The sequence below is a fragment of the Phyllobates terribilis genome, unplaced genomic scaffold (assembly GCF_046119375.1).
Source record: "Phyllobates terribilis strain yellow unplaced genomic scaffold, ASM4611937v1 Scaffold_9__5_contigs__length_417890890, whole genome shotgun sequence".
NCBI classification, from domain to species: Eukaryota; Metazoa; Chordata; class Amphibia; order Anura; family Dendrobatidae; genus Phyllobates; species Phyllobates terribilis.
The window spans coordinates 399245487-399264602 of record NW_027362769.1 but is presented as its reverse complement, the minus strand read 5'-3'; the positions used below and the strand labels follow the sequence as shown (position 1 = coordinate 399264602).

At 40.5% G+C, this 19116-nt stretch overlaps 1 protein-coding gene across 2 annotated transcripts; it reads right to left on the bottom strand.

The window, feature by feature from the left end:
- Positions 1-1691: 1691 nt before the first annotated feature.
- On the bottom strand, positions 1692-18170 carry LOC141162610 (up-regulator of cell proliferation-like). 2 transcript variants are annotated; one of them, XM_073648882.1, is made up of 3 exons: positions 18120-18170; positions 8603-8728; positions 1692-7916 (listed from the first exon to the last, which is right to left on the bottom strand). In XM_073648882.1, the coding sequence occupies exons 2-3, from the start codon at positions 8646-8648 to the stop codon at positions 3319-3321; spliced, it is 4644 nt and encodes a 1547-aa protein (XP_073504983.1). In that variant the 5' UTR covers positions 8649-8728; positions 18120-18170; the 3' UTR covers positions 1692-3318. The 2 variants fall into 2 exon arrangements, with proteins under 2 accessions (XP_073504983.1, XP_073504982.1); XM_073648881.1 differs by lacking the exon at positions 18120-18170 and adding an exon at positions 15952-16075.
- Positions 18171-19116: the final 946 nt, after the last annotated feature.

Sequence of the window (19116 nt, the reverse complement as noted above, 5' to 3'; positions counted from 1 at the left end):
TACAGAGATACATAATAAGATCCTATCTGCACCACCACTAGGGGGAGCTCCCTGTATACAGAGATACATGATAAGATTCTGTCTGCAGCCTCCATTAGGCGAAGCTCCCTGTATACAGAGATACATGATAAGATCCTGTCTGCACCACCACTAGGGGGAGCTCCCTGTATACAGAGATACATGATAGGATTCTGACTGCAGCCACCACTAGGGGGAGCTCCCTTTATACAGAGATACATGATAAGATTCTGTCTGCAGCCACTACTAGGGGAGCTCCCTGTATACAGAGATACATGATAAGATTCTGTCTGCAGCCTCCATTAGGCGAAGCTCCCTGTATACAGAGATACATGATAAGATCCTGTCTGCACCACCACTAGGGGGAGCTCCCTGTATACAGAGATACATGATAGGATTCTGACTGCAGCCACCACTAGGGGGAGCTCCCTTTATACAGAGATACATGATAAGATTCTGTCTGCAGCCACTACTAGGGGAGCTCCCTGTATACAGAGATACATGATAAGATTCTGTCTGCAGCCACCACTAGGGGGAGCTCCCTGTATACAAAGATACATGATAAGATCCTGTCTGCAGTCACTACTAGGGGAGCTCCCTGTATACAGCGATACATGATAAGATCCTGTCTGCAGCTACCACTAGGGGGAGCTCCCTGTATACATAGATACATGATAAGATTCTGTCTGCAGCCACCACTAGGGGGAGCTCCCTGTATACAGAGATACATGATGAGATTCTGTCTGCAGCCACTACTAGGGGGAGCTCCCTGTATACAGAGATACATGATACGATCCTGTCTGCAGCCACCACTAGGGGGAGCTCCCTGTATTCAGAGATACATGATTAGATCCTGTCTGCAGCCACCACTAGGGCGAGCTTCCTGTATACAGAGATACATGATAAGATCCTGTCTGCAGCCACCACTAGGGGGAGCTCCCTGTATACAGAGATACATGATAAGATTGTGTCTGCTACCTCCACTAGGGGGAGCACCCTGTATATAGAGATACATGATAAGATCCTGTCTGCAGCCACCACTAGGGGGAGCTCCCTGTCTACAGAGATACATGATAAGATTCTTTCTACAGTCATCACTAGGGGGAGCTCCCTGTATACAGAGATACATGATAACATTCTGTCTGCAGCCACCACTAGGGGGAGCTCCCTGTATACAGAGATACATGATAAGATCCTGTCTGCAGTGACCACTAGGGGGAGCTCCCTGTATACAGAGATACATGATAAGATTCTGTCTGCAGCCACCACTAGGGGGAGCTCCCTGTATACAGAGATACATGATAAGATTCTGTCTGCAGCCACCACTAGGGGGAGCTCCCTGTATACAGAGATACATGATAAGATCCTGTCTGCAGCCACCACTAGGGGGAGCTCCCTAGATGGAAACAGGAAGCAGAGACATTCCTTAAGGGAGAGGGGAGAGATCTGGCGGTGAGTATTGTGTCTTTTATTCTTTGGGGTCTTTGTGAGTCTTTTTCAAAAATAAATGTTTAAGTTGACAATGTATTATTAATTAGTGCAGAACATGAGACTTATACAGTGGCGGACCCTCACTTTCGCTTTTGACAAGTCACGGAGTGTATTCCTTCACGCCTAAAGTTACATTTCAGTTTCCCACAATTTCTTTATACAAAATAAAATCAGGATTTACATTTTAAGCATCACCGTTTATTAGCGCAAAAATATTTAGAAGTATCAGATTATAAAAGATATCAAGCTGTGTGTAAGATATAACGCAGAGACAACAGCGAAGGAATCACAAAGAGAGAAAAGTTTCCAAACTGGAGCAGATGATAGAGAGGTCACCAATCACAGCCACTAAGGTTATTTCTTTCATTTTTTATAAAGTTTCCAAAAATATAAAGTGACATTTGATTGGCTGACATAAGTAACTGCCCCCAATACAAGTTTATACCAATTTTTATAAATCTTCCCCAAATCGGAAAGTTGCAGAAGTTTTCGTTCTGTAATAATAAAACTTTATTGATGCAATATTGGACACCGATCCTTTAAAAACCTTTAGGGTTCTTGTCATCCAGTTCAGTGGCAGAAGGTATAGAGGTATGGAGTAAGCGATAAGAGCTTAAATGGCAGAGGTCAGCACAGCCGATCATCCAGACCACCACCCGGACACCGAATGTTATTCTGAGCTATTTAAGGTGGGAGGGAGATTGTTGATTAGGGGTAAACGAAGATCCATCCAAATAAAATAATGGATGGCTGCAGTCTGTGACTTGTTCATATTTTTGGGGGGGGAGTGTTCAATAAAGCCATCCATTATTATATTTTGATAATGGGATCTGGATGTTTCTTCATTTACCTCTCATTACACACAGACTGTGTCATCCCAGTTCTCTGGACTTTACTATTGATTAGGGGTAGGATGAAAATAAAAGAGAGGTTAAAGAAAAGGGACATCGACCTCAGCTGTTCTTATATCCTCAGCCTTTACTCTGCATTTTCTTTCCCCTAAACCTTCTCTTACTCCTTCCAGTTTCCAGACATCTTGCCCTTTTGTCCCTTTCCCCAATTCCTTTTCCATTCCTCCTTTCCCTTATCTACAATTCCTCTCCATATTTCTTCCTGACACCCTTTTCCAACCCATCCGCCTCTATGCATTACTATTAAACTAATTGTTTCCTGTCCCTTAGCCACAATCTCTCCACTTCTTCATTACCCCTACACCCTAGCCCACAGACTCATGTCCCAATTCTTGTCTTCATCTAGCCTCATATTTCTATCAGTGATGTATGCCTTACCCCTAAGTCCTCCTGTGCTTTATTCCTTCCCTTACTGGAGACAGCACCTCATCACCATCCCTTTCTTCCATTCTTGAGGTTCTTATCTTAACCCCTCCTATTCTATTGTTAACCCCTTCTTCCTGTATTCTGTCCCTTATCCCTAACCACTTACCAGTTCTTTCTGCTCCTCCACCTCTCATACACACTACAGCTAAACGCTATGACGGCCCTACTTTCCATTATCATCAGCCTTCCTGCTCTTGTCCTATGTCCCTTTTCCTTAACCCCTGCTATTTACATCCCACTTTTTAGTCCTAATCTGTCTACCACTTTGCTCTTTTCCCTAACCATCCTCCACTGATCTCCTGTCACTTCTGCCCATCTCCTTTTTATTCCTGTCCAAAACCCTTCCCATACCAGTAAACGGTTGCCCATTTTCTACCTACTCCCTAGATACAAAGCTCCAGATCAGCCCCCAATATGTTCCATGATGTAGAAAATATTCCTGACTTTTGAGTATAACAGTTGAATTATTTTTTTATAAGCTGGAATTGTACACTTTTGTCAGTGAATCCTGAGCTTCTTTCTTAGTTATTTTTTTCCATTCGCTGGGAAGGACGGCAGGGAGTGCGTTGTACTCATCAGCAAACTGGTCATTAAACTGACAGAAGACATATTTCCAGTAGATCGGGGGGCTGATGGAGGGATCTGGCTGAATTGACCAGTTCGGATAATGTTTTCGATAATCTTTGTATGGATGAAATTTTCCTTTTGTTTCGAGACTCATAAAAGATTGATCTGTTGTGACATCAGTGGAACATATTGAATGCGCGAGAATTCTTGTTAGAAAATCTCTATAACTGCCCAATCCTTGAGGTAAGTGAATGGCTGTAAAGTGCTCTTCATGAGCGTTGCCTCCAGCATCACATGGAGCTTTGCAGAATGGACATTGTTTTCCACATCCAAAAACATCCCTGAAAAATTCATCCTGTGGTTTCATAGAGATCCTCTCTAGGACTTTACTGATTTTAATTTTTTCCATTTCCTTTAAAATTTTATCTTCTGTTTCCTGGATGAATTTTTCAATTTCAGAGGAAAACTGAGCGATTCTGACTTGGCTTTGAAATGCGATCACTCCTATGTATTTATCGGAAACATATAAGTCTTTGCTCAACTTCTCACAAAATGCTTTCAAAAATTCCAAAACATTACACTTTTTCAGAACCTTGTCATCCTCAATGGTTGCTTTAATCTTCTTTACGATCGTAGACAGGATATCCTTGATCAGCTTTTTCAGTTCAGAGCCATCGCTGTATTTGTTCAAAATAAATTTCTTGATCCATTTCTTGACAAATTCCTCATAGTTCTGGATGTAATCCAAATAACGTTCAAAGGAGTTTTCCTCCAGCAATTCTCTCAGTAACTTGCACTGGAAGAACATTCTAGTTTTGAAGTAGGCAGAATCTTTACTGTCTTTTATGTCGCTCACAATTCCAGGTCCCAGGTGACTGTAGATGTGTTCGGTCAACGCCTGGTAAAGACAGAGGTCACAGAATTCTTTGGCTCTCTGTCTGCAGTCATCTTGTTCCAGGTAGATCATTTCAAACCTCATGAAATATTTTTCTTTAAGTTTTTCTAAACATAACCAGGGATCATTTTCTTGCACAAAGTCGTCGTGCATTTTCTGGAAGAGTGGGGCGGCTTTTCCCAACACATGAAGCTTCAGGTCCAACTCAAAGAATTGTGTTGTGTGCAGATTCTTAGTGTCAGGCTTGGAGAGTCTCTCGTTAACCATGTTTATCAGCTCACGACAGTAAATCTCATCATAGTTCTCCTTTGTATTGATCTTATCGTTGACATACTTGTTGCATTTTTCCAATACCGTATTTGCCAGGTCTGTCATTTTTTTCTCAGGGTTGTAGTTTGATCCCTCCAGAGTTACATTCATCTGCCTCCATGCCAAATCAAGATAATGACTTTTCATAGTGAAAGCCATCTGCTCATACTGGGACAGGTCTAGGATACTCTCCATCATCTCAATAATCGAGCTCCCTCTGCTGCTCATATCTTTGTTGAGGTGTTGTAAAGTTTCCTTTCTCACATCATATATCTTCAGGGGACTTCTGTGAAGATTCTGCAATGCCTCTTCCCACATTGAGTTAAAATCATGTTTACGTCTTTCGTCATCCATCTTCTCTGAGTTTTGTCTCCATTTCTCGAGAAGGTTGGTGACTCTTCTCTCGATAGCTTTCTCGTAACTTTCCTGAATAAGTTGTATATACTTCCTGCCTTTTTGGATATGAATTGTCTCTATGCATTTTTCGGTTAGATATATATCTAATTCTCTTTGAAGGCTTTTCACACTATTAAAGAATTCTTTTCTGTATTTTTCCACAAGATGCACGTTGTTCGTCCCATCTTTGAAATATTTCTCTAAAGACTCCGTCATTATATTCTCCTCTTGGACCAGTTCCTTGCTGATTTCTTCTCGAGGTGGCTCCATGGTGGACTCTTTATTTGCCTTAAAGTAGTTCTTTATGGAGTTTTCCTGACACAACATCCATTCATAGATCGATTTACGGAAGTCCCATTCTAACTCTGAGTGTCTCAGGCACAACTGGTTGTAGGCTTCAACTATCAGACAATTTTGGAAACTGAAGATGAATCTTTCGTGTTTCACAGCATTCCATAAACTAGTAACCCACACAATAAAATCACTGATACTCTGAGACTTTTTAGCATTTTTCTTCATGAGTTCAGATAAATGTCTCTTTAGTTCGCGCACAGAGTCGCTGTATTCAGAGTTTATTTGGCTCATGCTGGAGACTCCATGCCACAATCCAGGAATGTACCACCTGTTTTTATTTGGGTTATAGTCTATGATATCACTGAAGGTTTTAATGCTGCTTCTATTCTCCATCTCTGCTGCAAGTCTTGTCATTTCATTCAGTTTCTCCATCAGCTTTTCTTGGTCACTCTTATTTTTTTTATGAGCGGACACGTCACTCACGTTCTGATGGACAAAATGACAATTAGGTTTTTTTCCAGTTTCTTTCATCCTAATAAATGCGTGGATCACAATCTGTAGAATGTCATTCATATCTGATGGATTTTCCATAGCGATGTTAATTATTGTGATATCGCTCAATCCAACCACAAGTGTGGCCAGCTCGTTGTCGTGTTCAAAACTGTCTTCTAAAGAATCCAACTCAGGAGCTTTCAAACCTTCAGGGTCTATAACTAGAAGAAAATGACAACCCAACTCCTCCTGGAAATTCTCCTTCACTTTAACCAGAGTCATGAAGGCTCCTTGTGTGCATCGACCACTGGCCACAGGAAGTTGTAGACCAAACATGGTGTTCAGGAGGGTGGACTTCCCCGTACTCTGCACTCCCAACACAGTTATCACTTTCATTCTACACTGTCCTCCTGTCTTCTTATTCAAATTGTTAAAGATATCGGATATCCATTGTTGGGGAATGTTTACGACTTCTCCATCAATTAATTCCAGGGCGAAACCATCCAATAAAAAATTGACTGCTATCTCTGGCAGGTCATGGTACCTTCTTTGTCGCTGATTGACTTTTTCGCTTTTGATCATGGAAGATTCAGCTGTATGGAATTGCCCCAGCTCTCGTATGAAGTGGTGAGTTCCCAGTGTACTAGAAGAACTTTTGTCTTTTTTTAAATGTTCCTGACTGCAAATGTCATCCAGATTAAACTTCAACCATCTTAAGAAGAATCGTCTTTCCACTGAGCTTTCGCACATTACAGCATTCACGAATTTGACCATGTCCTTGGAGAGACCCATCTCATATTGTTGTTTCTGCAGCTGGAAATGTTCTTGCATTAATTTACATTTATAATCTTCTCCGTTCATTTCACCAACTTTCTTCATTCTGCACATCTCTCGTTCAATTTTGGATATTCCGTTCCACAATTCCCCTTGTAATGTCAATGACGTCTTCTTGTACGTTGCGATGTCGGTTATGGGATCAGTTATTTCTGAGGCACGTTCTCGAGCTCTTTGACATTGTGTCAAGTTTTCATCAATGTTGATATTGAGTTCTTGAGCCAAGTATTTCAAGACCTGAAGCCTAGTCGATTTACATAGTAGTTTCTTGATAATTTTCTGAATAGAGAGAGTTATTTTATTGGATCTCTTCAGACCTGTGTGCAGAATGTGCTTGGATGGTCCTGATTTTATCAAGCGTTTCAGATATTTTTCTGTTTCTTTATCGATGTCTTTGCTATTTGAATCACAAATAATAAAATAGAACTCTGGACCTGGATCCTGGACGTAGGATGATAGTAACGTGTATTCCTTTTCACTGATGTTTTCAGTAAATATAAAGACCGCTGAAGAAATCTCCGTCAAGAATTTGAACTGCGTTTCGTAGGAATCGAGGTCTCCTCGTAGATTTGTTACAGCAATGGGTTCTGGAAAAATATCAGAGTCTTTTCCACCCGGGAAGGAGAAAGCTATTTCTACTAATCCATCTGAGATCTCATGAGGAAGATAGCCCGATTCCATTGTTTGATGGACAAAAAGATCAAGTTTTTGTTGAGATGGACTCAGGAGGTCATTGAGTGTTTCCGACTTGGAGAGATTACAATGACCCAATCTCAAAAAAGAAAAAAATGGCATTGAAATGTTTACAAGGCTTTCTTCCTCAAACCCTTTACTATCGGCCATGGAGAGAGGTCTCCACTTCTTCACAATGTCTCTCATTGCCCATAACATGAATGTACAGCTGGTGCCATCACCTGCAGGAATCAGCAGAGGGACGGCAAACTGGCACGTGAACATTTTTGATGTAATATCTTGTTGTATAAAAGGATCTGAACAATGAAGAAGACAGAGAACGTCCAGAGGATGAATAGACTCATTTGTATCAAAGTCATAGTCATCTTCCTCTTCTTCCTCTTCTATTGTTATACTTGTGTTCCTCGCTGTTGCATTTAAGGCCATGAGTTTCCGGAGAAAGTGCCATGGGACTTCTTGTATGCTCTCAATCTTAACTTTCTTCAGGGAATCTTCACAAATATTCAAGATCTCGTCCAAACTAAGTTTACATTCGTAGTAGTCTGACAAGTGCAGATCGATGAGCATCTTCATAAACGTTTTTCTCCTTTCTGAAATATTAAAAATGCAGAATTATTACAACGATATTCTCATGAAATCATTGATAGATACTCACGGCATTCCCGATGAATTATTAGAAAGAGTGTATACGATATTCAATACATTCACAGATCATACACATAAAATCACTATTTATTGGTGTCCATTAAAAATACAAAAAATACAAAAAAAACCCCTCAATTAAATGTGACCACATCCAAAGTGATAACAAAAATAAAAAATAAGGTAGTTGGAAATGAAGGTGCCCTACCTATCAGTGGAGGATGGCACCCTCTTGAAACGCAAATGGCGCCCCCCGCTTTCCGACAACTCTCCCTGAAGGTCCCTATAAGACCATATTTAGATGACAAACCAGGGGAAGTGGAGAAAAATGATAAAACTAATGAAAAAAATCTCCACTCAGCCTGCAACTGATGATGCATAAATATACTGTTGTACGAGGATGCTCTCAATGGGTGAAAACCGCTGCAAAAACGCTGAAAGAAGTGACTGCTCCATTCTGCAAAAACACAGCTCTTTGACTAAACAGTCAGAAAAAAAAAACAAACAAGCTGTGTGCATGAGATTTCTGAAATCTCATAGACTTTGCTGGTACTGTAAAACGTAGCTGAAAATTAGCATTAAAAAAAAACCGTTGCAAAAACGCAACGTGTGAACATAGCCAATAGTCACTCACCTGCACTCGGAGAGGTGAGACGCTCCTCTGGGGATGAAGATGCCATTTCTGGCTCAGTTCTGGTGGTCGCTTCTTGTGTGTCTTGTTACGACTTTTGTTTATCTGACAGGCGACGATGGTCAGAAACTACAAGGTGACATGGGAGATCCTCATTAACAGAGACACAACTAAGCCTGAAATAGCAGCCAACGCTATACAAGTATGAGGCTATTACACCTGTTATTTGCAGGAACAGCAAACGTAAAGGGAAGGTATTGTAAGCAGGTGGTCGGGATGCAACAGCGGAGACACAAGGCGGGAACAATTTACTTTATTCACTTAGAATTATATGGGGAAAAGGTTATTGTTAAAGGCAAATCGCACAGGAACAATTTTCACAAAAAACAATTATACAGATTGAGATATGTTGGTTAGTATACAATAAAGAATCTTGGGTTTAGCTCACGGTCTATAGTCCAACCTAGTTCTAATAGGGTGAGGGGCAAACACAGTATCTGGCAAAAACTCTGCCACTTGACAAGAGCTGTTACTTGGTCTCACTAGTCATAACCCAGTCTACCAGCCTTCTCTGGGAAGCTTTAGCGTTGGCCGCGCCCGGTTCTGTAAGTACGTGCTGATAGTGACGGCCCATCTCACACATCTCCCTTGATCAATGGCTTAGTCTCGAGTCTCTGGCCGGCTATTCCCAGGGCCTCTTCGGTACTTGACAGCCGATGAGTATCTCCTTGGTCCATAATGATGATAGCTAGTCCTTGACCGGCGTTGTCTGGGTAGGGAACCTTGACCGGTGGCGTTTGGGTTTTCAGGGCTTGAAGGTTGACAGGTGTAGTCCGGATCTTGTCTGGCATTGCTCTGGTCTTCGGTGCTTGATCGTCATCGCCTGGGTATGGGCTTGTCTGATACACACAGCTGAGTCCTACCGTCTCAGCTGATGTAGCTGCATCAGGAGAAACTGTCAATTCCATTTTGTGAAATCTACTCCTCTTTTAGCACGCTGGCCTTTTATATCAAAGGCTGACTTTGTGATCGCCACCTGACCCGGAGCACTGCTTAATTCTGTCCTTCCTGTAACCCTTTTCCTTCCACTCAGTTCCGCAGGGTTTTGGAAGCCGCATGACATTGTAGTGTTTTATTTCCTGTGCTCCTTTCTTCTACAATATCATCCTATGGTGAGTGATAGGGATGGTGCCAGCACTGCCCCTCACTCATTAACCCTCCAGATACTCCAATCGAGAGCGACTGCGGCACTTAGAAAGTTGTGAGAGGAAGTGGGCTTCCTCTCTCACCCCCAACGGCACCCCCACAACAAAATCATCAAGACCGATGGTTGTCATGACACCCAGAGATCAAATAATGAACTCCTGGTGTGCCAGGTACAGTGATCTGTTAGACCCAGCCAGGTATGTGGTCATTTCCTGACGAAGAAGTGCTAGACACTTTGAAGCGTTGAATAAAAGCCACATGTTTGAATTAATCCCTGAGAATTGACATCTTCCATTCACAGCAGAGCAGGAGGTATCCATAAATTCTTCCCATCTTCAGATTCAGCCATTGGCAGGATCTAACGGGCAGTCGGCCTGTGTAATATGACAGGTCTCATGCATTGCAGTGCTGGTGTATTGCAATGCATGATGCCATTGATCAGAATAATAAAAGTTAATGTCCCCTCGAAGGACCAAGTAAAAAAGTAAAAAAAAATTAATAAGATTGAAAAAATGATTAAAAAAAAACAAAAAAAACTCTACAAAATAAAAAACAAAAATATTACACCAATAAATACATATATTTATGTAAAAACAAAACAAAAAAAAAAGTACACATTTGGTATTGCCGAGTCTGGAATGATCAAAACTATCAAACTTTCACACTAACCCCTTCAGTGAAAGTGTAAAAAAAGAAATAAAAAACGTGGCAAAAAACTATGGTTTTTCCTCATAGCGCCGAACAGAAAGTTGAAGAAAAAGTGATCAAAAGGACAAATGGAAATAAAAATTATATTTCTGAAAACATCATCTTGTCCCGCAAAAGAGAAGCACCACGCAACTCCATCAGCCAAAAACAAAAAAACAGTTATAGCTCTCAGGATACAGTGATACAAAAATAATATTTTTTTTATGAAATTGTTTTTATTGTGTAGAAGCAAAAACACACAAAAAAATTATATAAATGTGCTATCACAGTAAGGCTATGTGCCCACGATGCAGAAATGCTGCCGATTTTTCCTGAGCGTTTCTGCATCTCCCTGGAAACTTGGTCACACTATATAAATCCATGCAACCGACATGGATTCGTGTTGTGTGACCAAGTTACGATGCTGCAAATGCACCATCAATAGTAAAAAAAAGAGTAAAAATGTTGAAAAATAAAAAAAAAACATTATACTCACCTTCTCATGGCCCCCGGTCTCCTTCTCCGGTGCGTCCGGTGTCTTCCGTGGCTTGCGGGGGTGTAAAAGGACCTTCCATGACATCATTAAGTCATGTGACAGGTCACGCGACCACCGACGTCAGCGGTCTCATGACCTGTCCCATGATTAAATGACGTCATGGAAGGTCCTTTTACACCACCGCGAGCAGCCGAAGAGCCAGCAGCGCCACCGGGAGAAGACAGGGGGCCATCAGAAGGTAAGTATATATATATTTTTTATTTTATTCTTTTTTAACTACAGGTACTATGGTACCCGGGTCTGGAGGAGAGTCTCCTCTTTTCCAGACCCGGGTACCAACCACACATTGAATCGCATAACATCCGCATGCATATTTGTATGCATGCAGATGTTATGTGGTTCAATGCAAATCAATGGCGGCGATTTCACGCGATTCCGCAAAGTTAGTGGTAATGCTACGGATTTTTCCGCAATGATAATCCGCAGCGGAAATTTCCGCAGCATGTGCACGCCACATGCGGATTATCATTGGGAAACATGGCAGACAACTTAACATTCGTTTTTAATGCGTTTTCACAGCGGAAATGCAGCCGCGGAAACGCATTAAATCCGCATCGTGGGCACTCAGCCTAAACGTACTGACCCGAAGAATAAAGCCGCCTTATCAATTTTACCACACGCAGAATGACATTAAAAAAAAAAAATAAAAAAATCCTGAATTGCTGGTTTTTGTTCATTCTGCCTCCCAAAAATCGGAATAGAAAGCGATCAAAAAATGTCATGTGACCAAATATAGTACCAATATAAATGTCAACTACTCCCACAGAAAACAAACAGTCACATGACTCTGTCGGCCGATATATGGAAAAATTATAGCTCTCAAAAGATGGTGATGCAAAAATTTGATTTTGCAAAATAAAGCGTCTTTTAGTGTGTGACAGCAACCAAACATAAAAACCCCATATAAATCTGGGATCGCTGTAATTGCACCGACCTGAAGAATAAAGTCGTCTAATCACTTATACCGCACGAGGAACGGCGTAAAAAATAAATAAAACCGATTCTTCAGCTGCTGCCGATTTGTTCATTCTGCCTTCCAAAGATCGCAGTAAGGCTCGGCTCACATTTATCCTGCGCTCTACGCTGAGCGCTTACTCCGGGGTTTCCATGTAAATCTCTGAAATACTTGATTCAGATGGAACCCCCGGCGGAAGATTCCTTGTAATGAGGCAGATGGAGGCACTGTGGACGCTGTCTGACGCGTGATCCGGCGGCGTCCGTCTTTTTAAACGAGCATAAAAGTGCTGTCCGCTACAGTTTTGTGCACTTCTGAAAAGAAGAACACCGCTAAACAGAGGCCAGACGGAATCCAGAGTAACTCTGCTGCCTCATTATAGTGAATGAATCCATCGGAGATTTCATCTGAATCACATCACTCGGAGATTTTGATGGAAACCCTGATATAAGTGCTCAGCATAGAGAGCAGGATAAATGTGATCCAAAATGTAATGTTAAATGTTCCCAATAAAACCTTCAACCAAATTCACAAAAAAAAAACAAGTCCTGCTGTTCTGGCACCTCAGGGGCATTGTCAATGTGACATGGCATCTTCGAACCATTCCAGCAAAATCTGAACTCCCATATGGCGCTTCTTCCCTTCTGAGCTTTGCACTGTGCCTAAAAAGTAGTTTTTGACCACATATGGGGCACTGCCGTACTCAGGAGACATTGGGGAACACATTTTGCGGTCTATTTTCTCCTATGATCCCTTTTAAAAATTAAAAACTTGGGGCTAAAACAACATTTTAGTGGAAAAAATTTTACTTTTCATTTTCACAGCCCAATGTTATACAACTCTGTGAAATATCTGTGGGTTTAAAATGCTCACTACATCTCTAAATGATTCTTCAAGAGGTGTAGTTTCTAAAATAGGTTCACTTATGGGAAGTTTCTGCTGTTTTGGAACCTTGGCGACCCTCCAAATGCAACATGGCATCTGCAATACAGAATATTTTGCACTCCAAAAATCAAATAGTGCTCTTTCCCTTTTGAGCCCTGCTGTGTACCCAAACAAGAGTTTCTGACTAAACATCGGGTATCCCTGTATTCAGGAGATATTGCACAACAAATTATATGGTCCATTTTCTCCTGTTGCCTTTATGAAAATGAAAAATTTGGGGCTAAAACAACATTTTTTGGGGGAAAAATTTCATTTTTAATTTTTGCAGTTCAATGTTTTAAAATTCAGTGAAGCGCCTGTGGGTTAAAGGTGCTCGCTACAGACCTAGATAAGTTTCTGAAGGGGTCTAGTTTCCAACATGGGGTCACTTATGGGAAGTTTCCACTGTTTAGGCACATCAGGGGCTTTCAAAATGCGACATGGCGTTTTATATCTATTGTATAAATGTACAATTGGGGAAGAAGGTTGAACTTGATGGACCTAGGTCTTTATTTAACCTATGTAACTATGTATACAATTTTGCACTCCAAAAGTCAAAAGTCACTCTTTCCCTTCCAAGCCCTGTCGTGTGCCCAAATAGTAGTTTTCCACCACATATGGGGTATCGGTGTACTCAGGAGAACTTGTGCAAAAAATTGTATGGTCCATTTTCTCTTTTTAGCCTTGTGAAAATGAAAATTTTGTTGCTAAAGTATCATTTTTATGGGAAAAATGCATTTTTCCATTTTCACGGCTCTACGTCATAAACTTCTATGAAGAACCTTGGGGTACAAAGGTGCTCACCACACATATAAATAAGTTCCTTGAGGGGTGCAGTTTCCAAAAATGGGGTCACTTATAGTGGATTTCCACTATTTAGGCACATCAGGGGCTCTCCAGATATGACATGGCGCCCATTATCTATTCCAGCAAATTTTGCACTCCAAAAGTCAAATGGTGCTCTTCCCTGTCCGTGCGCCTAAAACGGTAGTTTTCCTCCACATATGGGTATCAGCATACTCAAAAGAATTGCACAAAAAAATGGGGTCCATTTTCTCATGTTACCCTAGTGAAAATGAAAAATTTGGGGTTAATGCAACTTTTTTTGGAAAAAGAAAAATTTACATTTTTCCTTCCACATTGCTTTAGTTCCTGTGTAGTACTTGAGGGGTGCATTTTTTAGAATGTTGTCATTGTTGGAAATAGGCCCCTCAAAGTGACTTCCAATGTGATGTGGTTTTGTAAATTTTGTTGGAAAAGTGAAAAAAGTGAAAAATTGCTGATCAACTCTTAACGTTTCTAACAACAAAAAAATATATATATGTTCCAAAAATGATGCAGATGTAAAGTAGACATGTGGGAAATGTTATTTATTAACTATTTCATGTGGAATACCTCTCTGATTTAAGGGCATATAAATTAAAATTTTGAAAATTGGCAAATTTTTAAAGTTTTAGTCAAATTTTTGATGTTTTCCTAAATAAACACAAATCACATCGACCAAAATGAATCACTAATAGGAAGTAGAAAAAGCAAACTCAGACCCACTAGGATCAGTTATTAGAGTTATTACCACATAAAGTGACACTGGTCAAATTTGAAAAATGAGGCTCGGTCATTAATATACAAAGTGGCTCGGTCCTTAAGGGGTTAAATACAAAGTGGTTAGGATTGATAGAAATCTCCTGCCCACTGTGCATTTTTGTAAGCTGCGGGGACTTACCTCTGGTGAACTTGTTAAATCTGTAACATGTTGATTTCCCTGGCAGGAAATATGCATTTTATATAGACTTGAATGAGATGAGAAAAATAGAAACAAAAAGTTGAAATGCACTAAAAAAAACATGTAATCTGCACATGATGACCTTATCCATAACATTTTATTAATGCTAAGAAGTAGGAAGTATCCAAAACAAAACAGCTTTATTTAAAACATGAAAATCCAAAAGAAGACAAAATAAAAGCTTATGCAGAGGTCTGTGGATCTCGGTCTGATCTCAGCCCGCTCATGCATGGATGGGCTGCGGCTCTCCTGACTGGAGCGTGACACGTTCATAAAAATACATGAAGCCGCCATGCTCCGGTGGGGAGACCCTCGACCAGTCCATGCCTTAGCGGTCTGAGATCGGACCGATGTGCACGGACGTCTGAAGGAGCCTAATTCTAACTGTTTAAGGAATCAAACAATAAACAATAGAATTCAGATAATTATCTGCTCATGGCTCCATCTGTAAAGAGGAGCGGCCGTCATTGTAAATGTGCATTCACCTCTATAGTCATGTCACACTGGATCCATCTTCATCGTACTGGGTGTAAAGTCTCTTTACATCTTAGAAAGGATTCCACCATTGTACCCTGTGTGATGTAGCAGAACCTTGTACATTCTGTGTGTTGTGACATCTATTCAAGGAGTTATATACAGATATTCCTAGAATAAGATGGTGATCTGCAACCTGCCGAGCTTCAGCTGATGAATCTACAGATCCCTGTCTGTTTCGTCAAGGCTCTTATCAATCTGAACAAATACTTAGGATGTGTGTCAGGGATTCCCACAGGGACAACACCAGGGAGATCACGCAATATCTCACCGTGCCGTCATACTGTCAGTATTTCGTCCGGAATCGCGAGCACACGATCCAGACTACTCACTCCTTGGGCATCGGCGAGCATGAAGAAAGCGTATGACGTCACACCTCTGAATTCCAGCTCCAGGAATATGTGTGTACGCCCCATACGGTTGCTGCCGGCTGTACGATAGCCCGATTATTAATATTATTCTCTGACACCACCGTCCAGATTTGAAATATAATACAGGCCTGGCCAGACGCCTGCGTTTTGGTAGCGTATATGGCTTCGGGGGAGGGAACAATTACAGGACAAAAGAAACAGAACTATTCAGTTTTATATGTAATCCAAAAGGGAGGCAGTGTTTAGGAAAAATATATACACAAGGATGTTACAAAGGAGACATTAAAATACATAAGCAGTTATATAAAATAAACAGGATTAAAGAAGACAACTTACACTATACGATAGCGGAGACGATTCAATATAGGTGGAGGAGGGGCTCCCCAGTTGATTTGAGCGTTATCGAATGCGACCCATTGCTTATAATCCTTATACCCTCCTGACAATGAGTGTTCCTGTCTTCTCCCTGGATTCTCTTATACCTAAGGGGAGGTCTGTCCACACGCCCCTGTGGTGACATCATGAGGGCTGGTCTCCAGCCTGCACATTTTTATTAAAAACGCTAACTACTGCGATAACCCATTGCTCGTTGATCTCAGAAGCTTGCAACCGACGCCATTTTTTCCATTATGATTTTACCTTCATTTAGAGACCACACATCACATAGTTGCAGTCTGCTATTCTGGGGTTTTTGCGCTCCAGCTCTCCAGAGGGTCCTACGTCTATGAAAAACTGAGCATCTTGTTTCTTAGGTGTCCCTGCCACCAAAAATATGGGTCCCGTTATTGTCAGAATTATGGGACATCAGTTATTCCATATTTCATATCGGAGTTGACATGGCTGGAGATCTCCTTTTTAAGCTTGGGAAAGCAAACGTTCCCAGTTAAAGACAAATTATTGCAATCCTGCCACTAATTACCCCCTGCGTGTGCCAGGGACAAGAGGCTTGCATTCTAAGTAGCTCAGTGGCACCTCTTGGCTGCCATTTGTTTGTGTAAGCTATTTCTCAACTGTGTGTTATTTGGAGCTTTTGTGCTGAGCAAAAAGGGAAATGAGGGAGGGGGGTGAATAGAAGTTTGGGAGGAATGGTCAATATCCGTGACAGACTTTCAATATTCCTCAATATTTCCCTGACATTAATATTTCCCTTGTGCACTAGGGTTATTATCATTTTCCAAATTTAACCCCTTAAAATTATGAAAATTTCAAATCTAAATTGATTTATCTGCTATTGAGAATCTGGTATTGAGAAATAAAAATGTCAGAAATTCTATTTTGCCTGAATAATCGAGTAATTAAAAAGTTATGTGAAACCCAAAAAGCACCAAGAAAATCTACAGCTCACAAAAAAGTCCTAACACAGCCCCAATGACAAAAAAGTAAAAAAAATATATATATTATGTCAGAACAAACCAAATAAAAAAAAAAATATATTTTTTATAATCCATAAAACAAAAAATATATATATTAATTTAATATTGTAATCACAGTGTCCTATAGAATCACGTTCCCGGGTCACTTTGATTTTTGAGGGATTTTTTTTTTTTGATCAAAAGCACAAATCCATTAAAGAAAGAAAACAAAACTACTGGTATACAATGTCAATTATACTAGATGGTGAACACTAACAAATAAAAAATAGAAGATCGTTCCCAATTGCTTTTTTTTTTGTTAATGCTAAGAATGAACAAAAAATCTTCAGTCCCGCAAAAATGAAAAACTACGGGTCACCCTAAAAAACAAGCTCTCAAGCAACATCAACAAAACATAAACTTTAAAAGAAATGCTATTTAAAATGAATAAATCAAGTAGCACATAAACATATAATAGTTATATAATACAAATATATTTCAGAAATGAGGTTGTAGTGTAAATTGTAAAGTTGACTTCTTGATTACACGACGTGGTGACTTGTAATAAAAGGTGATCAAAAAGTCATCGATACCAATTAAAGCTATTATTGGAAACTTCAGGATGAAAAATAATCCCAAAGACGTCTCTGTGAATGGAAGAATTAGAAACCTGCGGGTGTCAACATTGGGGACAGGAAATGAAGGTGTTTTATTGCACATAATAACTAATAAAACTACGGTATATTAAAAAGTATAGAAATTTGACATCACCACAAGACACCATTCCGTAACGTAAAGTAAATCCTTCATATAAACAGTGCAATAAATAGCAGAAAATTGAAGACATTTACCCTCCCCCCCCCCAAAAAAAAAATAAGAATAAGTTAATAAAAGTTAACCAGTAAATACAAACTTGTCCAGCACAGAACAAGCCCCGTACGGATCCGCCGGCCGAGCAATAAAATGGTTCTAAAGTCAGGAATGTGATGATAAATAATTATATGAAAACTATAAATAAATCATAAAAATCTAAAAAATTATACACACACATATATACCACATACACTTATATATATATACCACATACATATACACATACACTCTAATACACATACTGTATACACATACACACATGCGCTTCTGATCACTCACAGTATATATAATCCCTGCCTCTTCCCTGCGCTCACCTGCTCAGACAATGAAGAGTTTCTGTTTTGTTCGGTTGATTAAATGAACATTGTGCTGAGATCAGCAGCCAGAATAACGAGGATGTGGTTTATCATGTGATTTTAATAAATAATTCTTCCTTTTTCACAGATGCACAAGTAAAGTAAGAAACTAGAGCGTAAGTGTCATGGAGATACTGCGACAGAGAGGGGTCAGAAGATTGTGGCGTCCGGTCACACAAACTCTTCCACTGGTTAAAACCGTATCACCATCCCAGTAAACAGTGCCGGTTTCCTTGCTCTGTCATGACAAGGGTTAATCAGTTCAGTTGATCTCCTGGAGCTCTCCATCCTGAATTGTCTCAGCTGTTCAGTGTTGGCCACTCCCCTCTGGTATACATACTCTTCACTGGCACTTGGAAGTTGCCAGTTATAGTTCTACTTCCTGGTTTGGAGTTGAAGGAGAACGTTCAGTGATTGGAGTTGGTGGTTGGAGAGTTTTTCTGGAGATTGCTGCATGGAGTTGGTTTCCATGTTTATCCTTATCCTCTCCCATTTGGTTTCCCCTTCCTATTCCTCCCCCTGTTTCCCACCCTGTTGTTTTGTGAGTGTATTTGTATGATTGTAATTTTCTTTTATCCCTGTCTGTTAACCCATGACTGTCTAGTTAGTGTTTTCCAATACAGTTGGGTCTCACACCTCCCTGGTTGGTGGAGGTAATAGATAAGGGTTAAAATAGGAGCATAGCAAGGTACGAGACCCCGGCATCTCTACCATCAGGGATAATTCGGGGGACAGGAATAGCCTAGAGTGCCCCTAGTTCGAGGGATCGGGTAGGTGACCACAGTCCCTTGTCACTATGTGACAGTAGGTTTCTTCACATCATACTCGTTTTATACACACTTCCCATAGAAAAATTGAATGCAATGGGTGCAGGAGATTAGATGTGAGATTCTACTTCTTTTCCATAAACAGCGCCACTA